Here is a 23,804-nt window from a genome sequence, read left to right on the forward strand (position 1 = left end):
CAACCCCTCCACCCCCTTCCTCCCTCCTCACTCAGCCCTGCTCCACATGCCGCGAGCGAGCGAGCTGGCTGCAGCTGTCTGGCAGGCGGCACACCAGTGACAGCGTATGACGCACGCGCACGAGGGATCCTTACGGCTGTGAATCGAAAGTTTGGACGTGTTTTTCGTGTTTGAGTTGCACGGAGGAACGTAAAGGCGAATACACGGTAGGCTGTCGATTTTAAGTGTATACAGAATGTCAATAAGGGAGCTGTTGCGTCGTTTCCCTCATATTGCGTTCATGTCCTGCGCGTTCAGAGCGGAAATCTCCCCAGCTTGCATACTGAGTTGTCAGAGATGAATGATGGAAGTGCTAAGGAAGTCTATAACAATAATGCATCTTGACGCATTGGTGTTCTTAGAGAGTTTCTTAGTTTTTGACTTAAAAAGATCTAGGAAAATTAATGTGACAAACTCTGTCCAAAAAAAGTCATATTGCGCCCTCTGTTGGATAAACAGTAGCTATGCAGGTGATACTGAGCTGCATCCCATAAATAAGGTTTGGGTTTTTACATATTTAGACAAGCAGACATTTGATCTTCTAAGAAATGCTCAGTGATCAGCGATTATGTTTTGTACCTCCTTCGGCTGATACACCTTTTTGGGATTGCTGCTATGGTGATAAAAAGCAGCATCAGTCTCCATCTCACCCGGTCCATATCCTCTTCTGTCACACCAACCCTTCTTGACTTCATCCATGAATCTTCTCGGTGGTGTTCCTTTTTTCCTTGTGCCTTGCAACTCAATATTAAAGTATATAGTAAATGGACTGGCACTTGTATAGTGCCTTTCTATTTAATTTGAACATGCAAAGCGGTTTCTACTTCAAGTCTAACACCCATGTGCATACAGTGTTTTTATCAATAACTAAGCAATTTTATTTAACACTCACACTTCGATGGATCCAATGCCAATACTGAAGGATACTTCGACAGGTACTTCCAGATTTTTTTTTTTTTTTAAAGAATAAACAAGAAAAGTAATAGGTGGAAATTTAATTATTTAACTCTGTGGTCAAAGAAGGCTTCAATATGGCCTCTCAAAAATGTTTTGGATATCTATGATTCAAGGGAGGAATTTTTATATTTAATGCTTAAATGTTTATTTCTAAGCTATCTGAAAGAACAAATAAATAATTCCAGGATGCCCAAATGCAAAATGTAAAAAGAAGTTTCCAAGAGAATCCCCAAAAAGGTTCTTAATAACTTTTGCAGCTGGTTAAGTCCAAGATTACATCATTTGACGTGTATTAGAAGCATACCAAAACAAAGCCTTTGTTGATGGAACATCAGAGCAGAACTTCAGCAATAGTGAGCTCTGGACAAAGTGTCAGAGATGGCACTGTTTGGCAGCAGTAAGAACACATATTTCTTTCGGACAGAAAACCTTTCACCAACTGTGAGACACGATGGCAGAAGCATTATAGATTGCAGTTGCTTCATTTCCTTCAGGGCTGGTCAGTAAGCAGACACTGATGCAGTTGAGGTTAAAGCAAAAGTAGTTCTTTCAACTGGAAAATAATTCTAAACACACTAACAAACTAAAAATTAAAGATGCAACACAGAAACAAAAACAGATTATAATCCCATTAACATGGGGCAGCTTTTTGGTAGTCTTGTCTTGGTGTTCTTTCATTTTTCCTTTTTTAACTATGTGCGGGTCAAATATATAGGACACTAGCTTTACCTTTCTGCCATCAACTTTGCTGCACTCACTGCCCACAGCAAATACGAGCATGCACTAAAATTTCCCTGGAATTGAGTAGAAGAAAAACAAAGGACATTTGACATTTTTCACTGTGACATCAAAATTTCAACTCTAAATGGGTTGATCCAACAAGATGGGTGGCAGAGCATCAAGAAACACCTGCTGTTACCTGCTGATGCACATCTCTTTATATTTTAGTTTGAATAAATGGCTCGGCAGCAGAGGCTACATTCAAACCTGTGTTGGACATGGCTTTTCTACCAGGAACAACAGTATTTACTCTATTTAAGACAGTGCCCTAACTACTGCCAATGCTTTATCCAACAAAACAACCCATCCACCTTGTCACCTATACAAACAGTGGGTGGGTTAACATATATTCACTATCAGCTATCAGTACACTGAGAACTGAAAAAAAGCAGTTTATTTCTATCAGACATACACTTTCCCCAACATTATCTCCTCATTCCATGTATTGGATATCAGTTTGGGGCATTGAAACTTGCCAAGAACAAACAATTAACTTGTAGATACAAGTGACGTTCCCAATGTGGAGCAGTGAATGGAATAACATTGTTACATGAGAGATATTGAGGAAAGAGCCTCTTTGACCTACAAACTTCATGGAAGAATGGAGTTTGATTTGCTGACACGTTTAAAAAAAAAAGTGGCTCACATGACCAGGGGAAATTTGCATTTTGAGGATGATCAGAAAATGACCAGCTTTCTAATTCCCCCCCCCCCAAAGATCAACAATGAAGAACTCTGCCCACCTCACTATCAAGGGCAAATTCCATATTCTGCACCCCCAATCACTCATTCAAAAGCTGAAATCAGAGCTCTTCCACAACAGACATTCCAAGTTGACAATTTTATATAAAGATCATTTATAACTTTACCATAAAATTCAGTTGTACACCTCTCATACTGTAATAATCATTAAACAGCCTTATCAGCTCTAACAGGATTGCACCATGACATTATATTCAACCCCATACACTACTTAACAACCCACCTTTCACCTGTTATGGCATTGTCATGGTGTCACTAATCCCATCTCCAGCGTCATGTCTTTGCACAGGTTACCCGCTGTCATAGTTTCTGTAGAGCGGGAGTCCTGAGGGAGGCGCTGTTTTAACCACCTCTATATGTGGAGGCCGCCGAAAATTGAGATATGTGACGTAGCAAAATGGGCAGTCCGTGTATACAAGTCTGCGGTCTCATTCATAAGGAGTGTTAAACGTTAGCAGTCCCCGCCGACAGCCAGCCAGAGTCACATCCTCCTCACAACTGTAAGTTTTGCTGTTCCACACTGACAACAAGGCTTTGTGCGTATTTTCTTTTTCTTAGTGCGTAGCGGCCTCTCATGACACTGTCTTCTTTCTCCGTCTCTCTTCTGTGCTCCTTTGGAATTTGTTGGGGAAAACACAGAGCTACGTGCGCTAGGGGGGGAAATATTACAGGCTAGACAACTGAAATCTGTTACTGTCAATTTGTTGCAGTTCCTTGTCGGCGTAGTGTGTGGAGCTGTGAGGTGTTTGCATGGCGTTCAGGCCATTTTCCTTACCCACTCACACAGCTGTAGGTTTTCTGTGTAGCAGTATGGCCTACAGAAACCAGAGATCAAGTTCGATGTAAGCATCCTGCCTAAACCACTGAAACGGTCCATTGCACTCAAAGCTATTTTAACAGCAGGTTATGGGAATGCATGTCAAAGAGGCCACTACTGCATATCTGTATGAATATAAACATTTCACCTGTCATGACTTTTCTTTCTTTCTTTGTGTTTGGTATTGCTTCTGATGTTAGACTCCCCTGGTGATTCCTATGTTGTTGTTCCCAACATTTATGTCGGCAAAAGTCCAAATAAAGGCCTTTTATAGGCTATCGCATTATAAAACGCATGTAACTCTGTTATAAAGTAACGCGGACGTGAACCTTAGAGAGCAAATTATTTGATTGCACCAGAGGACACATTTAGTGAAGGGTGTGGGTGTAAATGTCACCTACCTCTGAAGGTCAGCAAAAGCTGGCTTGTGGTGTCCTTGTTGTAGGACCGTGTTTACATTCATAAACTACAATAAAATACAATTTATAGGACCGAGAGGGTTAATTATTTTTGGATTATAAATAAATAACACTTAGTGTGTTTATGTCTAGGTTACACACTGGTGACCTCATTTCACTTAGACCACGTGGGAGGATATTTGATATAATTTTACACATGTAACCGGCATATGTGGACTTAGATTATGAGCCTGTAAGTGTTCGGTAATGACGGTTGGTTTTACGGGGTGAGTGTGGTGTTTGCAGCCATAATGATAATGCAGACAGTAGTACAGTAACTGCATAAAGACAAGGGGCTAGTTGCAATGGTTGCAAAGACCTAAATGTTTATCGCCGGTTATATGACATCCACAGGAAAGGCTATGTTTTCAGTGGCTCCTTTGTTACCACATTTGACTGTGCTAGGTTGCACAGGACAATTCGTGAGTACTGTGTTGCCAGTTTAACGCGGTATCTAAGCGGCGCTGTGCTGCGACCTTTCCCCTAGTTTCTGCAGCACAGGGTGGGTCATGTGATGTTGGAAAGTAGCTGGGGGGAGGGGACTGGCTGCTGAAACGCTGCTCTGTGGATGCTGTTCCTTCAGAGGAGTGGAAGAAACGACGTGTCCTGTTTTCAGAGTGCTCTCATTGAATGATATAAAAGTGGACCCTGTAAAAAAGAAAAGAAAAGGAAAAAAGATAGCAATCCTTTAAAAGAAGATGATCTTTGCAGAGAGACATCTCTTTGGAAATAAGGGCTTCATTAATTTAGTTCTGAATCTGTAAAACCTGAATCATGCCAGTCATTTGGAGGTTTATTCCATGGTAAATTTATGACAAAGCAGAGGATCTGTGTATTAGAAGAATTATTTGAGGAAGTCTCATAAAGTATGTTTAAAATATAACAGAATTTGTGCACAACTTGTCCAGTTCATTCATGTTTCCTCTAACCCAATAGAGCATTTTTAATTCAATTGCTTTCTGTTTGTAGCAAGAAACAATTAAATCTAGATAAAAATATATCCGGAGAGCTAGCTACTGGTTCTCATTTGTTCATAAAAAACATCATCATATTAATTGTTTTCTTGGTTGCCTCATAAATATACAAACTACAAAGACCAATGGAATCTTTGATAGTAGGTAAGCTGGAAGACCCACTTGTTCAAATACAATAGACCAGACATTGCTTTGATCAAGGTTACTTCCCAGTGTTGCTTTTTACTGAGACAAGTTAGTTTCAATTTTTTCCAAAACTAATGGGTGGGGCAGATAATTATGGTAACTGAAAAGATTCACTTTATTTATTTATGCAGCCATATCTTGACTAGGCTTGACGGTTTTAAAACAAGACAGACCTCATGCCAAACATCAGTTATGTTGGATTACCCGTATAACCAGTTCAGACATTTGTAAGGGTCACTCACCTGTGTGTGGCCTCTGATGTCACTTTGCAGGAGCCTGTTTAGTTAAAAACATACACTTAATTTTCATTTTGTGAAGGATGCTAATTCAATCACAATGGTTGCTAAACGGGATACACAATTTTTTATGATCCTTACCAAGCTGTGCGCATCGAATGCAAAAAAATAATAATAATAATAATTAAAAAAGATTTGTGCTTTAGTCACAATTTCTATTCTAGAAATATTTGTGTCGGTGCTTCTTCATATGACAGATGGATTGCTTTGTGCTTGTGTGCATGACTGCTCCACATTTAAAACTAGCACTAGTTTTGCCTTTGAACCTAGATGGTAAATGGTAAATGGCCTGTATTTATATAGCGCCTTTCTGGTCCCTAAGGACCCCAAAGCGCTTTACATATCCAGTCATTCACCCATTCACACACACATTCACACACTGGTGATGGCAAGCTACGTTGTAGCCACAGCCGCCCTGGGGCGCACTGACAGAGGCGAGGCTGCCGGACACTGGCGCCACCGGGCCCTCTGACCACCACCAGTAGGCAACGGGTGAAGTGTCTTGCCCAAGGACACAACGACCGAGACTGTCCGAGCCGGGGCTCGAACCGGTAACCTTCCGATTACAAGGCGAACTCCCAACTCTTGAGCCACAATTGCCCACGATAGATTGTGTGAGTGACTTTGCAGGTGTCAGTGAAACTGCGTTCAGCTGTTTTAAAAATTCAAAAGCAACCCTTTTAACCCTGTGGCTGATTCCATCCAGATAAATAGATTACATCTAAAAATGGTAGATAACCGGCAGTGTTGGACAATTGCTTTCAAGACGCTGATAAAAGATGAGGGATAGTTCTGATATTTGCCTTACACCAATCATTCACAGCCTTATCTAGAGATCAGTATGCTGTGTTGAACCTTGTAGTGTGTGACCAATCTTGAAGTTAATATCTGTGTAAAGCTTTGTGAAGAAGAGATTGTATAGGAACAAGAATGAAGATTTAGATCAGGTGTTGATTGACGTGCTCCTTAAATCTTTAATGTTTGGCATAAACTTTATTCAGAGTTTCACTTTGCTAATACTACTATTTGCTCTTACTGTCCTCAGTGACCCTATACATCAGTAGCTACCATGGCAGAAGCCCACCAGGCGGTGGCCTTTCAGTTCACAGTCACCCCTGAAGGCATTGATCTACACCTGTCCCATGAGGCTCTTCGCCAGGTCTACCTTTCTGGCATCCACTCCTGGAAGAAAAGATTTGTTCGCTTCAAGGTGGGAGGCATTAAACTAACCGGAGAGTAAAGTTCAGAGGTTTTATATATAGTAATGGCTATGCACACAACATTACAGCTCTTTTCTGTTTAACATTACAAGATCCCAAGTAATGCTTTGTTGTTTATTGGTTGCTCACACTAGAAGGTCATACACTCTCACACAAACAGTCAGCTGTGACACTAACCTTTCTGCATGTTCTTTGTGTCCTAGCCTTTGGCCTAGTTATCTGTTTACACACCGCCATAGTGAATGACTCAAACCCAAAGACCTGCTAGCATTTTCACACATTCCTCTTTTGTTTCATGTCTGTAATTAATGATTTGTCACATGTATCCTCATGACTCATGATAACATGTTATGAAGTAATTTAATTTTCTCTCCTTGGTCCTATATGATCCCTTTAATCCCCAATTTGACTTACATTTCCACAGAATGGGATAATGACTGGTGTGTACCCAGGCAGCCCAGCTGGGTTCTCCATAGTGGTTGGGTCCTACATGGCTTACAATAAATTTAAACAGCTGGATCCATCTTTGGGGCTGTTTACCAAGCTGGGTCAACATATACCCATCAGGTAAGCTGATCCCACGAGGTGACATCCTGCTATGATGTGGCTTTTTGTACATTTTTTTTCCTATTAAAAAAAAAAACAACTTTTATTAGTGTTTTCTAAAGTAGATTGTTTCTAAGTGTAACCCTAACTACCATGGACATTTGTTTACATAATGGCACAGTGATAAGTGAGAAAGCAGCTAAACAAATGCAGTGGGAATTAGCCAGGTGTTGTTTGGCTAGAAGCAGATATCTTGCCAGATGTGTTGGCAATGGAGTGTGTTTGACTCATACTTAAAGATGTTACAACATTTGTAATAATGTGCATGCTTCATGCAGGTCTGTGTGTTAAATTAGTCTGTAAACTAGTCACATTTTCTTCCAGCTACCTGCCACAACTGATTTTATTATTTGCCAACAATGTTGATCATGTTTAGTAATACTGTGCAAACACGTCTTGAACACGCAAAGCCTTTAATATTTTTCTTATCAACAGTGCTATGAAGTCAAGTCGGCTGTTTTTTGATGGTGTTTTTTTTAGTTTGTTGAAGAATGTCTGAAAAATTAAGAGTATTGGAAACTTCTTTTTTGTTGTAGTAATAAGTACAACCTGTTGGTGTTAAAATGTTTGAAACCTTTAAGTCACAAATACAGAAAGATATACTGCATGATCAAATCTGTCCTCTTTAACCTTGGCTACACTACGTAACAGCGGTTTAGGACTTTACTGCTGACAGTAAATTCATCAAATGTTTTAGTCCTCCTATCAGAGTAAATAACATACATGATTTATCAGTCATGATTCAGTCTGTCTTTGCTGACTTTGGACTTTGCCAAGTCGGGAAGTAGCTGTGTGACAGTAATTGACCCATGTTTTCACTATGCTGTTGTAGTGTAGAGCAGTCTTAGATTGCTCATTTGGCCAAGGTTGATAATTAATTGTTTATGTAATGACTTTGAACATCATAGGACTTTACTTATTCCTTCAGTCAGATTACTAACTTACAAAAACATGCTGAGATTTGTAAAGCCCCATTAAGCAAAACCATAATTTGTGTCCACTCTGCAGTTAAATGTTTAACATTATATTATCTTCCCTCCTGTTTCGTTCTCTGTCCACAGCCGATATATGTCCACAGACAGCCAGAAGATAGTCGGAGGAATTCTAGTGGGCACAAGCCTGTGGGTTACCATAATAATGATTATGAGAACTGTCCTCAAGTCCTTGCTGTCATGGCATGGATGGATGCAAGAACGTCATGGCTCCTTGTCCTGGTCGAGTCGCATTTGGATGGTGAGACAATGTGCTCCATTGTTCCAGTCACTGAAGAGGAGCTAATTGGTGGAATGTCGTAGAGATAGACCTTATTTCCTTGAATAAACAATGCTGTTTTTGCAACAGTGTTATTAAGCACTTGTGAGTGTGTTCACTGGTCATATCCTGAATTAAATGTTCCACATTAAACAGGGCTGAGGTTTTATACTATATTTTAAACATTATTATAATCGTGTGTGCTTGTTTTACTTATAAGATGAATTCTATACAGCAGATCGTTATTGCTAAATTGTAATCTTATTATGGTTCAAAAATTAGTCACTTGCTATGTCAGTTAGGTCCAGGTAGAGATACAGTGCAATTCTTGTGGATGCCATTCTCGGTGTGCTACCTGTGTCCTTTTGTTATTTACTGCTGGTTATGTCTTTGGACTTTGCCTCGTACCTTGCTGGTTTCCAGGTGAAACAAAAACATCACTTCAAACTGCCTTATCTGCTCTGCTTGTCCAGGTTCTAGTGAAGGTGTTCTCTGGCCGAAAACCAATGCTGTACAGTTTCCAGAACTCCCTGCCACGACTACCTGTTCCTTCTATCAAGGACACCTGCGAAAGGGTAATTTCTTATCTGGTGTTTTTATTTATGATAATGCTGATAAAGGTCCTAAGCTTTGGACTGGCACCAAAGTTGCATTTTGAAGAGCAAAAAACTTCTAGGTTTTCATTGAGGAAACTAGTTAAGATAAAAAAAAAACATGCAATAAATTAGAACTGCATATAAACAAAAAGCCTTAAAGATACTGATTTAAATTCATTTACACATTCCATCAGGCCAGCTTTCTTTTAGTCTTTTGACTCTGTGGTACAAGACAGTGACTGAAAATTGACGTCCTTCTTGCCTGTGATTGTCTGTCTGAAAGACACTGTGTGCTGCATATTTTTTCCTGCCCTTTGTGCTCCTTGTTAAAAGTCAGATACTCTTTGCTTCACTCTTTCTTCCTTGATTTTTCTGGTGTTTTCAGTACTTGGAGTCAGTGCGCCCACTGATGGATGATCAGCAGTTTGAACGAATGAAAGGCCTGACTCAAGACTTTGAGAAGAATCTGGGTCCCAGGCTGCAGTGGTACCTTAAGCTCAAGTCCTGGTGGGCGTCCAACTATGTGAGTTCCTCTTCTCTGATTTTTCACACTGTCATGATTCTTAGGTCAGTCTTACCCTGAAAAGCAATGCATTGGAAACTTCTCTTTGTTCCCCCCCTTCTCTCTGCCTGTCACAGGTCAGTGACTGGTGGGAAGAGTATATTTACCTGAGAGGCCGTGGACCTATCATGGTGAACAGTAACTATTATGCCATGGTAAGACAACTCCACCTCTGTGTCTGTTTGGTAATAGTGAGGTAGTTTCCTCACGATGGTCTGAGTGTTTGAAGGCATGTTGTGTGTTTTTTTTCTGACACCTGGCTAAATTCCAAAAGCTCCAATTTGAGCAGTTTTCATTTTAACGTGACCCGTTTATCACCACTTTGACCCCCAAAAGTGTGGATGGTTGTAAATTACATACAAAGCCTTTTAGTCTTTTAATTATTAACTCTTTGTGTGTGATCTTGAAGTTTTTGTCACTAGAGTTGCACAGTAATCAGCAGTTATCTTGTGACATACTTTTTTTTTTCTTTTACAACATTGTGAGATAATTAACACAAACACTCGAGCAGCTTTACGGCACTATCTGCAAAACGAAACTCAACATTTGAGACTAATTTATTCATTGCTACTATATATATACTGGATAAGAACAGCACAAATAACAAAAAGCTGAGTTTATGAGTTTGAATGAATGCAACAAACACTTTCAGTTTGTTTCTACGTGTGAACTAACACTTTAACTCAACTGTCTTCCTTTAACTTTGATTTGAATTCATATTTAGCTTTTGAATGAGAGTATTTCTGTGCTACAGACATACTCTAATTTATAGCTTAGTGTTTAATACCTTCAAATTTTTCTATGTACCCTTATGATATGCATTCTGCAACATTAACCCTCATGTGTCCATGAGTAATAATATACTTTATTATAATTTCTCAGGGCAACTTACAGCTGAAGTCTTGTAGTCTTGGAGTTAAAGACGTCAAGTCTTCAGAGTCCTGGCAGCCAATCACCTAATTACAGCGTCTGTACTTTGTGGATGGGTTGACTGGCCGAGATCTGTGTTAGATTTGTGATCATCAACCCAGTGAACTCTCCAGAATGACTGGTCACTGCAGTGTCTGCGTAAATCTAAACCTCCCTTTTTTGCCTGTATCAGTGAGAAAGTCAGGTCACTGCAAATGTCTCAGTTGTGTGCAGTTGTTAATCGTAAATCTGTCACTAAAACCGGAACAAAAATGGATCCATGCTCTTGCTTATGAACCCTCTTTATACTCTATGCAAATTGTCTTTGACCAAAATAACTACAATGAATCGATGACCAGGTCACATTTGTGTCAATTCTAATTTCTACCTGTTGTAAAAACAACACATTATCTGAGGTTTAATTTAAACTAGCTGCAGACTTCAAGTGCAAAAATCAATTTGCAGACTGAGTTGTAAGATCCAGATCACACCTAAGATCATTTTCTTTGGATTTTCTTTTTTAAGACAATGCAGTATGAACATTTTCTCATCATCTGACATACCTCTCAACTAATGCACTGTCACAACTCCAGTGTGTCCAAAAATTAAAACCACACGTGCTGTCAGATGTATAGTTTAGTGGATAACACATTCGGCTAACATTTCGAAAAGTCTATGGTTTGAGACAAGTCGAAGCGCAAATTGCTGAGAGGGTTGGAAAGGAAAGGCATCTAGCGAAAAAAATTGTCAGATGTGTAGATTATTCTCTTGTGGAGAGCCTTTGTGAGTAAGAGAGCAAGAAATAAGGAGTTTCTATACTGTCCCTGTTCCCAGATCAGCCGCCAGTCTTTAGTCTTACATATTTGAAAGACTAACGGTGCTACAACAGGTTAAAACAAAACAGAGCTGCAAATGTTTATGGTATCATTGTAATATTTAGAACAACATATTACTCAATAAATTAATCAGCTATCAAAAGTACAAGTACACAGGTTTAGATAAGACGTTGGCAACAAGTTTGTCTCTTGCTTATCTATCGGTGGAACTAAATTAGTTATCAGATGTCAACAATAACAATGCCAAGAATTTACCACAGGATTCATTGCACCATGGTACACACCTAACTCCACATTGAGTTCACCTTCAAAACTGGTCACACATTTGTGTTTACCAACTATATACTCAGCAAAGATTCAGTTAAAACAAAGCAACGATCTGACTTTTTTACTCCACAGGTTAAATGTGCAGCTTAAATGGTAGTTATTACGTTTCTGTTGCCTCACAAGCTGTAGGAAGATGTGAGAAATTATTACTGATCATCTCTGTTTCTCCAGGATTTCCTGTACGTGTTCCCCACCTCCATCCAGGCTGCCAGGGCAGGTAATGCCATTCATTCTATCATGCTGTACAGGAGAAAACTGGACAGAGCTCAGATCAAACCTGTGAGTATAGAGCTCCTGTGTTTGACTCATTTAGTGATTTGTTGAACCATGTGAAGCGTACATAGTTGTAATATAAATTTCCTATTCATTCACACTGGCTCCATGTAAATATTTAACTCATACTTTACTGATTAATAGGTATTATCTCAGTGTGTTTGCCTTTTAAGTTTACAATGAAAAGCTGCTTATCTTTTAACGGCCATTTCTTGTGTGCTTTGATGTAAGTTTGTTATCCACAGTCTCACGAATTATTATATTTATACTCTATCACCCTCAGCTTACCATAACTAACCATGCACTGTGCTTTTTGCTTGTTTGTTTGAAGTGCAGTTGTAATTACCAACAATGCAATATCACAGGCATTTTCTAAAAGCTTAGTAAATAAACTAACCCACCCCAGTGCCATTTATTTCCTGCATCTCCTTCAGCCCCTTGCCTTCACCAAGCTGCATGATGCCTAAGTGCAAATTCTTACATTTGCACAGTAGCAAAATATGTTGTGAAAATGCCCACTTACCTTTCGCCAAATCCAACTGTATGCATTTATGCAAAAACCATTGCATGAGCTAGCTCTGTTACAGACTCACACTCGATTGTCTCTGTTTTACTGTTTTGTGCCGGACGCTGCGTTAGATATACTTGCTGGCGAACAAGGTTCCTCTGTGTTCAGCTCAGTGGGAGAGAATGTTTAACACCTCCCGCATCCCCGGTGTGGAGACAGGTAAGAGGAGGGCACGTCTCCGTCGTGCCCTCTCCCCCTTCTACCCTGTGACCCTGGTCATGTTCGTGGCAACAGCCTTTGGAAACCCTGATTACTATACTCATTCTCATCAGCACAGCCCTGTGCCGTTATTGGCTTTAATACATACAAATGTTCAAATTTGTTTAGGTGATACATTATGTCACAATATTCTAAAAGCTTTCAAATTTCTCTTAAAAGATACTGTGCATCAGGGCTTTGCTGGTGGATTTGAGATAGTAAGCCACTGGTTTCTGGACTCTGCTCATGCCTCTTTCCCTGGAAGTCTTCTGAGATCCCCTCTGCTCCTTAAGATTGCTTATCAAACCAATCCTCATCAATCCCACTGCACTTCATCCAGTCTCCTGGTCATGTAGGTGTGTGTCTGCTGCTGCTCTCTCTGGGATTTTAGTAAATTAGTTTGTCATCTCTTTGTGTTTGACTCTCCCCTTTTGCTTTTCAGCTCATGCTCCTACACACTATTCCCATGTGCTCAGCCCAATACGAGCGTATGTTCAACACGACTCGTGTCCCAGGTGTAGAAACAGGTAGAGTCTTTAGCAGTGCCTCCTCTACTCCAACTGTCCTTTTCCTCAGGACATTTGTCCATCAGTTTGAGTTAGAAGTCTGACCTCCATGAATTGATAATGCACGTGTGCTGCTGTGTGCACATTCAAGGACTAATTTGCATCTCACTGAAATATAGTTTATAGGTTTTACAAGACAAACAGTCTTAGATAAATAAATAAAATAAATATATTTTTCATGCAAATAAAATATGCAGAATATGTATTTACTATAATACACAGTTTACAAAAGAATTCTAAGAATAATGTTTTCACAATCCTGGAAAAAATTAAGTACACTGTTACTGCTGCCATAGGAATTATAAGGGTTAGTAGTAGACAGGTGCAGTTAATCAAATGTGATTAATTGATCATTAACAAGTGTGAGCACCTCTATAAAGGTAGAACCTGTTGTTTTTTTCTGCTTGCATGTCTGGAATATTCTGGTGTGTGTTAACACAGTCTCACAGTCTTCCCAAGAAAGGGTCTCAGCAAATTAACCCCAAGATAAGACCGTGCAATGGTCTCAGACTCTACTCTTAGTTCACATGTTAAAATTCATGACAGTGCAGTTAGAAAAAGATTGAAAAAGTTTTGTCGGGACCCAAAGAGAGCTGTACATTAATAAAACAAACCACAATTAACTAAAACAATGCTGTCAAAAACAGTGGGCTAACCATGGGACGTATTTATTTGTTTTAAAGGAAATGACTTTACCTGTTTTTAAAATGACTTAATTGGAAACCTTATAGAAAAAGGATTAGATTACATTGTTCTGGCCTTGTAAATTGAATTTCTGTAATACATAAAATTATTAGAGACAGCAAACCTTTGCCAAGGCAGCTCACTCTCTGGGGAGTATTTCCTTTTGAGGGAAAAGTATTATACTTTGTGTAATTTATATTCATTTTGTTTTTTGCTCTTTTTAAACATACTTTAAGAAATTCATTGAAGTAAAGCAGAAAAAATCATTATGTGTTTACTTTGATTACACAAACATTATGTAAGAGCAGGTAATAGATGACAGTTATTGATTTGTCAATAAAAAAATCAATACCTTGAGCTTATTATATAACATTATACTACAGTAAATTTCCAGCTAACTGGGGTAGGTCATTCTCGTTTTCATGGCAATACTTTAAAAATATGTCACGTTTTAGGGTCAAATTGATTGATCTCACGTTTATATTTCACATCTGTCTTTCAAAGGCCAAATTTGACATATTTGGTAGTAAACTATAATGTGATATTTAAACCCTATAGGTTTTTCAATATGTTAACAATATAAACCACGCCTGTAAGAATCATAGTTTCTAAATTTTAAGGCTTTTTGGCAATTTTTGACCAATAAGTAGTTAAGTTGACGTTAAAGACCTCAATGAATATAATCCAAATATTATTGGATTGTTAACATGACCCCACTCGGCATCCTTACAAAGGTTTATCAGAATTCATTCCAAACTTTTTCAGCTGCCGTGTTTACAGACACAATGACGTGCACGCAGCTACGAAAACATAAGCTTCTTAGAAGAGGTAAAAATCCTCTAATCAAGATGATGAGCAGTTAAGTTTAAAAACTCAAACCTGAAAGACTCGAGGCCAAGACCTCGGGCTGTGACATAATTTAAATGTACAATAATAATAAATTGTGTCATTTAGCAGGCATATGGGACCCAACAGAAAGTATTTAACACTAACTTTTTAGATTGAAGGCATTTAAAAAATAGACAAATGTAGTGTGCTTTTAAAAATAAATTTAATAAAATAAGGCTGTATTAAGTGTCTTTGTAAGCAGAAAGATCTGAGTTGCTGCGGTGACTAGAATGGCTTTCCAATTCAGCCCTGTGGTATACTGGGCCCAGAATACTCATACTGATGGAGGTCCTTACTATAAGAAAGCACAGTAGGCTAAATATTATTATTTGGCTTGTTCTTGGTGTAAGTATTTGTTTCCCTTTATCCTACCGGTACCAAGTACAATGCTTGTTTGAGTGCTCAAGCTCCAAATTTGTAGTAAAATAACACAGTAGCAATGAGAGTATGCAAATAAAGCTTTGAAACTGGCTTCCCTCATTTGTTCACATTGTTGCTCAAACAAGCATTGTGTTCCCAACTACATTCTTGTTCCCAGTCCTTCCCTTTTTCATCCCACTTGCTGCACTCCTCATTTCAACCCGCCTTAGTTTTTGAATTGTGTAAATGAATTATGTTTTTCTTTAAAAGAAAACTGTATATCACATCTTTTTACTTCTGGGGCAAATTACTGTTTACCAACTTCTGTATTGCTACCAGAAATAAAATAATGCAACATCCATTTGATATTTTATATTTTTATAATTATTTCTCCTTTTTCATAAAGATCTTGGCATTAAAAAACACGTGTTTCTGATTAGAAACACAAGTCACTCACATGATATGTGGTATGCAAGTCCTTTTATTTAAAAAGAAAAAATCCACAACGCATGTACAAATATAAATATACCCTCCTCCTCCACAACCACAGATTTTCTTCAACTGTCTTTCTTGTTTTCCTGTTTTTTCTCTTCCTGTCATTGTTCTTTCTCCAATAGACACCCTTCAGCATGTGAACGAGAGCAAACACATAGTTGTGTACCATAAGGGACGTTACTTCAAGGTGTGGATGTTTTATGATGGGCGGCTGCTGTTGCCACGGGAGATCGAGCAGCAGATGGAGCGGATCTTGGCAGACAAGTCGGAGCCCTTGCCAGGAGAGGAGAGACTAGCAGCACTTACTGCAGGGGATAGGTGAGTTTCATTGCAGAATAAGCTGGAGCCAGGATTGATGAGGCCACACAATTTTACTTTTTAATCTGTAGCATGACAGGAAGTACAGAAATGTAGGCTATGCGTGGAAATTTACAGTGGTCATAGGCTGAATCAGTGAGTTTGGTATAGAACTTAAATGTTATTGCATATTTAGAAAAATATATTTGAGAAATTAAAAATGTGACTAAATTAATAAAAAAAATGGTATTTGGAATAAAGAAAATAAACCTGACATCAAAGAGACATTAAAGTCATGTTAAAATAGGCTAATAATATGGGCCTGGGCATGTATCATATTTAAAGCATGGCAACAAGACTAACCATGCACTGTTCTTTTTTTTTGTTTTGTTTGAAGTGCAACTGTAATTAATTAAATTAAAAGCAATATCACAAACATGTTCTAAAAGCTTAATAAAAAAAAGTTTTTAGGGAGTAGTAAAGGGTGTGGTATTGACGGCTCACTGTTTTCCCATACTGAGGAAGAAAAATGTACGCCTGTTTGTGTAACATACATAAAGAAATCTTTCTAAAACTACTGTAAAGTAGCAAAAATGTCACTTAGCTCCAGCTTCTATATGCTTTGTGTTAGAAAGATTAAAAGAACATATTTTACACTCACGCAGTTATGTCTATGCTGTCCTTTTTGAACATATTTTGTGTTTTTAATTTGTTAGAACACCGTGGGCAAAGGCCCGTGAGTCGTTCTTCAGCCGTGGAAAGAACAAGCAGTCTCTGGATGCCGTAGAAAAGGCAGCCTTCTTCTTGACCCTCGATGACACAGAGCAGCGTTACGATACAAAAAACCCAGTGAAGTCTCTGGACATTTATGCCAAGTCCCTGCTCCATGGAAAATGCTACGACAGGTGGACTAAACTTTATAGATTTTATGGCCAATTTTCAGTAGGTTTGTGGCATTAACCTGTTTGCAAATTTAACCTAATAATATTTTGTAATCCTTCAGGTGGTTTGATAAGTCCCTTAATATGATAGTTTACAAGAATGGTACGATGGGACTGAATGCAGAGCATTCCTGGGCTGATGCTCCGATTGTTGGCCATCTGTGGGAGGTAAGTCACTGGTTTTGTGGAAAAAAGGAAATACGGTATCTCGTAATATCACGAGAAATATTATATAGTTAAGGCTGTAAATATTTAGGCACTAGTTTTGTAATTTTAACTCTACACCACCACAGATCAAAAAAGCAGAGCAAAAACTTTAGAAGTAACAAAACCAACAGAATGATGCATTCATGTGTTAGTAAATGAGTAATTTACTGGTCAGCAACACCAAAACACCTGGACGACTACTAAAGACAACCAGTACAGCCAAGTCAGGAGGTAGGCGTGTTATTGTCAAAGTCTACCATCTAAAGATGCCTTCATGAAGGTAAATGCAGAGGATTTGCAAAAAGTGCACTTATTATACTTAAGAACAAGGTCAAATTATACTTATACGTCATAAAACATCTAAAGGAACCTGCACATTTCTGAAAAAAAGCCAAGCTTAACTTGTACCAGAATGATGGGAAGAATGGGAAGTATGGAGAAAGAGAGAAACAGTTTATGACTTGTATACTGTTTTATCTGTCAGATATGTTTGAGACATGGGCATGGACATGGGTATGTATGGCAGCCAGTGGAACAGGGTTACCTGACTGCCGAATTCAGCATGCCCAGGATACCTTTCCGTTATCTGGATTCACTTACCCTAAGCCTTGGCAATCAGGATAAGTGGTCACATGAAGCTGGTTATCAGCTTGTGGTGCTGTTGGCAGCATCTAACCAATCTAAGAGTCATCATATGATTATTCTTCTACAGAAAATGATCCCTATGAGTGTCATCTACAAACTTACTACAAATAGCTGTTTTCTAATAGCTGCAATTCCAGTAGTGTAAAAGAGACCTAGCAGCAGATTAGAATGAAGCAGAAGAACATTTTCTAAATCAACAGATTAATGCATGGACATTCCTGTGACGCACAGTTTGTGCTTTGTTCAGTGGTTTAATTAAGGTTTAACAAGCTGCATATATAAAATGTATAACCCCAGCAGAGAATCTATATCACACTTAAAGCATGCTGTAAATAAAAGAATAAGTGCTTCCAGATGATGGAGTCGCTGCAGACTGCAGTGATGTTTGGCAGTAAAGTTTGAATATGAAAACAAAATTCAAACAAAGGCTTAGTCTACATGCAAATTTGATATGTCTTGTTTTAGGATCATATGTTATAGAAAAAGAAATAATTGCGAAACTGTTGCCAACAAAGTTGCGTCTGAATTTATTGCTGATGCTCATCAGGGAAACAGACTTTAGACGCTACTGAAACACTTTAGACCCTCCTACACTCCCCGCACTGTCCAAGGGACTTCTAGGAATGGTGACGCTATTTTCTGAAGAAAATTGGTCAGTAGGTGGTGATTTCATACCTGCTGGTCTGGAACAGTTCACAGCATAAGTTACCATGGCAATATACCCTGCAAGAAGTGAACCACCTTTGTAGTGCTGCTTTGTATTACAGGCCGTAGATCTCAACTTAATAGAGCGTGCTTTTAAGCAAGCAAGCAGCATCTGAAGGTTACTGCTGCAGTAAATGCCTAACACAGCATCTTAAGTGACTGACTCATTTAGTTATTTACTGATTTTTTTTTATCCAAGTGTTAAAAAGGATTGTTTAATTTAAAATCGGTGTACGTGGTGATGTACAGAAGCAAAATTGCAAGAAGAAACTCCAAGCAAAACAGCAGAAACTTTAAGTGAGATGAGTTAAAGATTTGACTCTCTTGCAGCATGTACTTTCCATGGATCCCAAGCTGGGATACACTGAGGATGGTCACTGCGTTGGGAAGCCTCATCCTAACCTGCCCGGCCCTCAAAGGCTGCAGTGGACCATCCCTGCTGAGGTAGAAAATCTTTTACTTTGCACCATAATTTTATATTAACAGAACTTGGATTCCCTCTTGTGGTAGCATAAGCTAAGTACACCAGAGTTGGGATTTAATTAACTATATAGATGTTTGTTTTTTGGATGTTATTTTTTGGATTTAAATAGCTTCTCTAATTAATCTAATAATTTCATAATCTTGACTTTTCTTCATAAAATGCATCGTAAATATACATTTTTTTCTCAGTAAAACATACATTTATGTCCCCCTTATTCCTCTAGTGCCAGGAGGCCATCGAGAGTTCTTTGACAGTAGCCAGAGCTCTGGCAGACGATGTGGACTGTCACATTATCCCCTTCACTGACTTTGGAAAGGGGCTGATTAAGAAGTGCCGCACCAGTCCCGATGCCTTCATCCAGATTGCCCTGCAGCTGGCCCATTACAGAGTAAATTCCCGCATCCCACCATTTTGTTTTCCTGTTTATTTCCTTATCTGAAATAATGTTTTTATATTGCAGAAAATATTATAAAATCAATCTCATATTTAAAAGTGTAGATGTAACTTCTCAGAAGCCAGTGCTTTCCAGCCACATGCAATTAAATTAAGTTCCAGCAGAGGGCAGTCACAACTAGCTGGCCAGCATAGATTTGTAGGCAGTCAACCAGTGTTTAGTGGATTTAATAGTGAATTAAAGGTTTTCATTTTTAATTATTCTTTTTGCACTTTAATTAATAATATGACACACAACATATTACATTTTACTGAATTAGTGTTCCTTTATACCTTTTATTTGTTTATCAATCACCTTATGCTAATGAACGTTGGTGTTGCAGGTTAGTTGTGGTATGTTGGTCACACCATTATAATTAATAGCTAATAATAATAATAATAATGATGCATAAACCTCCTAAAAGCCGTAGGCCTTTGTAATCATTTCTACTGTTAACACATTAAAAATTTACAAAACAATCTACGGTGTTTTCTCTTCTTGATTCTAATGTACTCTCTCAACAGGACAAAGGGAAGTTTTGCCTGACTTATGAAGCCTCCATGACTCGTATGTTCAGGGAAGGTCGAACAGAAACTGTGCGCTCCTGCACCATAGAGACTTGTGCCTTTGTTCGTGCCATGGTCGGAGATGAGACAGTAAGTCCTGGCGACACCCCACCTTTAATTTATGTGTTACCAATTTTTTTACTTATTGTTTTTTCACTTTATTATTGCTATCGTGTTATTAAACTCTTTGTCATATTTCACTTTTATTCCTTTCGTATTTCTTTCTACAGAGAGAAGAGCGTCTCAGGTTGCTCAAGCTGGCAGCAGAAAAACACCAAAACTTGTACCGTTTGGCAATGACAGGACAGGGCATCGATCGCCACCTTTTCTGCCTCTATGTGGTTTCCAAATACCTCGGAGAGGATTCACCCTTCCTGAAGGAGGTATGAGCTTGTTTTCACAAGTTTTGTGCGTTACAGGTACTCGAATAATGCCCATAATTGCTCTTATAAACTTTTTTCATGCATAGAAAAGAGTTACGAGCGGACGACCAATTAAATAAAGTGTCTTAATCTGTGAATTTCATAAATCTTTACATTTAGGTCCTGTCTGAGCCATGGAAGCTGTCCACCAGCCAGACTCCTCTGCAGCAGGTTGAGCTGTTTGATCTGGTCAGACACCCAGAATACGTGTCCTCTGGAGGTGGTTTTGGTCCAGTAAGTTGTCCATCAGCTTTCACAGTGTCTTTAACAGCGGTTTTTGTTAGTTTTCCTGCAACAAAACACATAAGGTTGTATAATCCATCTGCCTTAAATTTGGAAAAAAAAGTGGAAATATTAAAGCAATAAAAATGTATTACTGTGTATGGGATAAGCTCAGCGTCTACTCTCTCGCTTTCTTTGCCCACAAGGTGGCTGATGATGGTTATGGCGTCTCCTACATCATTCTTGGTGAGAACCACATCAACTTCCACATCTCCAGCAAACGCTCAAGCCCAGAAACTGTAAGTTCACTAATTTTCCATTTTTTGATTCTTCAATGGCCGTTTTAAATGAAAAAGCTTACTGAAATCTTCTTGCATTTCTTTCTTCTTTTGTTTTTTTCTAGGACTCACACCGTTTTGGGACCAACATCAGACAGGCCATGCTGGACATTCTGGGTCTCTTTGAGCTCAACAACAAAGCTGCCAAGTGATGGCTTTGCTGGTGGAAGACTATGAGAAACATATATTCAAAAAAAAGGTTGTACAGAATCACTTGTTGGTTTAGAGGTTATATTTATGTTAATTAATGTTACAAAAATAAGAATGATTGAAAGTCTTTTGGAAGCATTATCGTTAATATGTTTGTGAGGCACTTATGTAAGCTGTATATTTAGGCATAGTGAGATTCCGGTGGTGTTGGGTACAGGTAATGAACAGATCAAAGTTGGTTTTGTTTTTTTTCACAAGACTACGTACCGGTGCCTTACTGACCCACTAATGTAAAAAGGGCAGAAAGGGAGTCTGAGATCAAATCTGCATTAACATATTTCAGCTAAACGCTTGTTCAGTGGCATCATCAAATACTTGAATTGCATTTTAAGTTGCATGATGGTGCAATATCTTTATTTCTGTTCCCATCCTATGTGTTAGCTTTGTCCTTAAGTTTCTTTAATGTCTTGCAGTTGCAGCTCCTGAAGCACTGACCAAAGCAGCAAACTTGATGTTGAATTTCATTAAATTTGCATGCTGTGTGTGCTATCCATTATTTCACAATGCCCGGTTTAAAGAGAGGAATATTCTGAATGTTTAGCACCAGTAATTTCACACCGACAGGAGTAAAATAAGGCATCTGTGATTGCAAAAGTTATAAACATTCAGCTTGAATCAGAGTAGCGAGCCTTACATCACTGTAATGGTGAATATCAACACATTGCTACTGTCTTTTCTTATTCCAAGTGCACAGCCAGTGTTTTTGTTCAGGTTTGGCTTCTATGACTCTTATTAAGTGGCGACAAAGGCACATGATTTTTTCTTGTTCGTTGTTTTCATACTCAGGTTTTGCTAACTTGGCCTAGTATCCTAGGGTGCTGGCTACAACATTGAAAACGAGTGCTTTTGCTGACATGTAAATGTGCAACACTAGACGTTGAAATGCAGTACAATGCCAATGTGATTCCAGTGAGACGGTAGCATAGCGTGAAGTTTGCTGTTGAAGTGATGGTTCGCAAGACAGGGAGGTGTGTGTCTGGATTGAATCTGACAGCGTAAGGCCAACAGTGACTTTACTTCTTTTGTGAGGGGTTGAGGGGGGGAAATCGCCAGTTAACTGTACTTTCGCTCTGTTGCGCACTCCATCTCTGACCCTATCGTTCAAACCTAGAAACTCCAGACTACCCATGCAGCCTTTTGTCACCTCAAAAAAACATTCTGTAAACTTTTATGAGCAATCGGGTTGTTGGTTATATCAAAGCGGTGCTGCAGCTGTTGTTTTCTAGTCAAGAAAATCACATGGTCGGTTTTTGGTCTCTTCAGTAAAGTTGGATATCATTTCTTCTCTTCAGCTATTTTTTAAGAAATGCAAGTTTATAGTCATGTATGGGAATGCATTTTTTTAAATAATGTATATGTTGTCAGTCTATCATATTTATTTTTTCAGGTTTTAGCTTCCGTATTTTCACACATCTTGGTTATTTGACAGCGGATCGTCACAAACGATGACCCTTAAGTTAAAGTTTTGCTGGTTTAAGAAAAAACATGGACAAAATGCTTCCTTTTCTTTCGTCATGACAGTTTTGTTATCCCAGACTTGTAGTTTTATCTAGACCTCATGTTTACACTGCTGCATGTTTTTGAAGATGAAGCTGTATATGTTTGCCTTTAATTTAAAGAATTGTTAAAAGACAAGCAGCTGATATACCAAACTATGTTTGAACAATAAAGTGAATGTCAGATGGCTGCATCACCTCTGAGGCGTCCCTTTTTGCTTACGCTTAATACATATCTCTCCAAAAACATTTTACTCACCACAGAAAAGCCACTTTGGAGGCTGCGAAACAGTCATTGGAATTGTTCGATTTATGTCTGAAGACATAAATCATCATCAGTTTTTAGAATCAAGTAAAATAAAGACTAATCTGCCTAATTTGCAAAGGCAAAATATTCTTTGTGTATTTATTCCTCAGTATAATTTAGTTTTAAGGAGTTTCTGGAGTAGATTTGCTCATTTTAGTTTAGCTTTTATTTCAGTGTGTAGTCTTTTTGTAGTGTGAGCACTATTGTTGGTGGCTCTCTGAAGTTGCGTGTAATTTACTTTATAAATAACTCAACTACATACAGTCACGGGTCACTTTATTCGGTATACCTGTTCCAGTACTACTTATTAGTGAAACTAATGAATCTAGAGGCTTAATGTGACACAACGCATATTATCTAATGAACCTTTACTGCATGATACAGTATGATCACAGTAAATCGAATTGAAAAGCACATTCAAATGTAGGCCAATTTTTTTAGCAAGTATTTTTTTTTCCACTCAGGTGGGAAAAATACTTTCTATATTCTATATTTTTAAATTTCTATATTAAAATTTTGAGCATATTTGATACAGTGTATCAATATTTACTATTATTACTGGCTGGGTATGTAACAGCTCTAATGTTTTCATTCTCCCATTAGACAGCACTAAAACATAGCAGTGCTTTGAGGTAAACCCTGTACACATTCATAAAGGTTTTACTTACTTGTCTCCTATACTGGACATCATACACCACTAGTAGTGCAGGAAAAATGTGTATTCCTCAGCTGGTTGGCGAGGTCGGTTCCTGGAAGTTGCTGGCTGAGGAACGAGGATACTGGTCACAGAAAGAGCAGTGCATCAAAGCTACTACTACTAATACCAATTAAAAATAGTTATGACAATCAGGGATTTCCAAAAGTTAGTGTGTTTTATCCTTCAGCGACCGTGCATAAATAAAGTCATAGAAATGTATGTGTTC

At 38.5% G+C, this 23,804-nt stretch overlaps 1 protein-coding gene across 3 annotated transcripts; it reads left to right on the plus strand.

The window, feature by feature from the left end:
- Window positions 1-63: 63 nt before the first annotated feature.
- cpt1ab (carnitine palmitoyltransferase 1Ab (liver)) lies at window positions 64-22,771 on the plus strand. Of its 3 annotated transcripts, none has more exons than XM_003440355.5 (19): window positions 64-206; window positions 6,315-6,479; window positions 6,914-7,056; window positions 8,157-8,328; window positions 8,820-8,921; window positions 9,328-9,465; window positions 9,582-9,659; window positions 11,748-11,855; window positions 12,489-12,576; window positions 15,731-15,926; window positions 16,622-16,810; window positions 16,909-17,014; window positions 18,734-18,847; window positions 19,111-19,275; window positions 19,845-19,976; window positions 20,117-20,269; window positions 20,429-20,542; window positions 20,737-20,829; window positions 20,934-22,771. In XM_003440355.5, the coding sequence occupies exons 2-19, from the start codon at window positions 6,339-6,341 to the stop codon at window positions 21,018-21,020; spliced, it is 2,319 nt and encodes a 772-aa protein (XP_003440403.1). In that variant the 5' UTR covers window positions 64-206; window positions 6,315-6,338; the 3' UTR covers window positions 21,021-22,771. The 3 variants fall into 3 exon arrangements, with proteins under 3 accessions (XP_003440403.1, XP_005471070.1, XP_003440402.1); XM_005471013.3 differs by lacking the exon at window positions 64-206 and adding an exon at window positions 2,886-3,038; XM_003440354.4 differs by lacking the exons at window positions 64-206; window positions 12,489-12,576 and adding exons at window positions 2,886-3,038; window positions 13,058-13,142.
- The last annotated feature ends 1,033 nt before the right edge of the window (window positions 22,772-23,804 follow it).

The sequence above is a fragment of the Oreochromis niloticus genome, linkage group LG7 (genome assembly GCF_001858045.2).
Source record: "Oreochromis niloticus isolate F11D_XX linkage group LG7, O_niloticus_UMD_NMBU, whole genome shotgun sequence".
In the NCBI taxonomy this organism is placed as follows: domain Eukaryota; kingdom Metazoa; phylum Chordata; class Actinopteri; order Cichliformes; family Cichlidae; genus Oreochromis; species Oreochromis niloticus.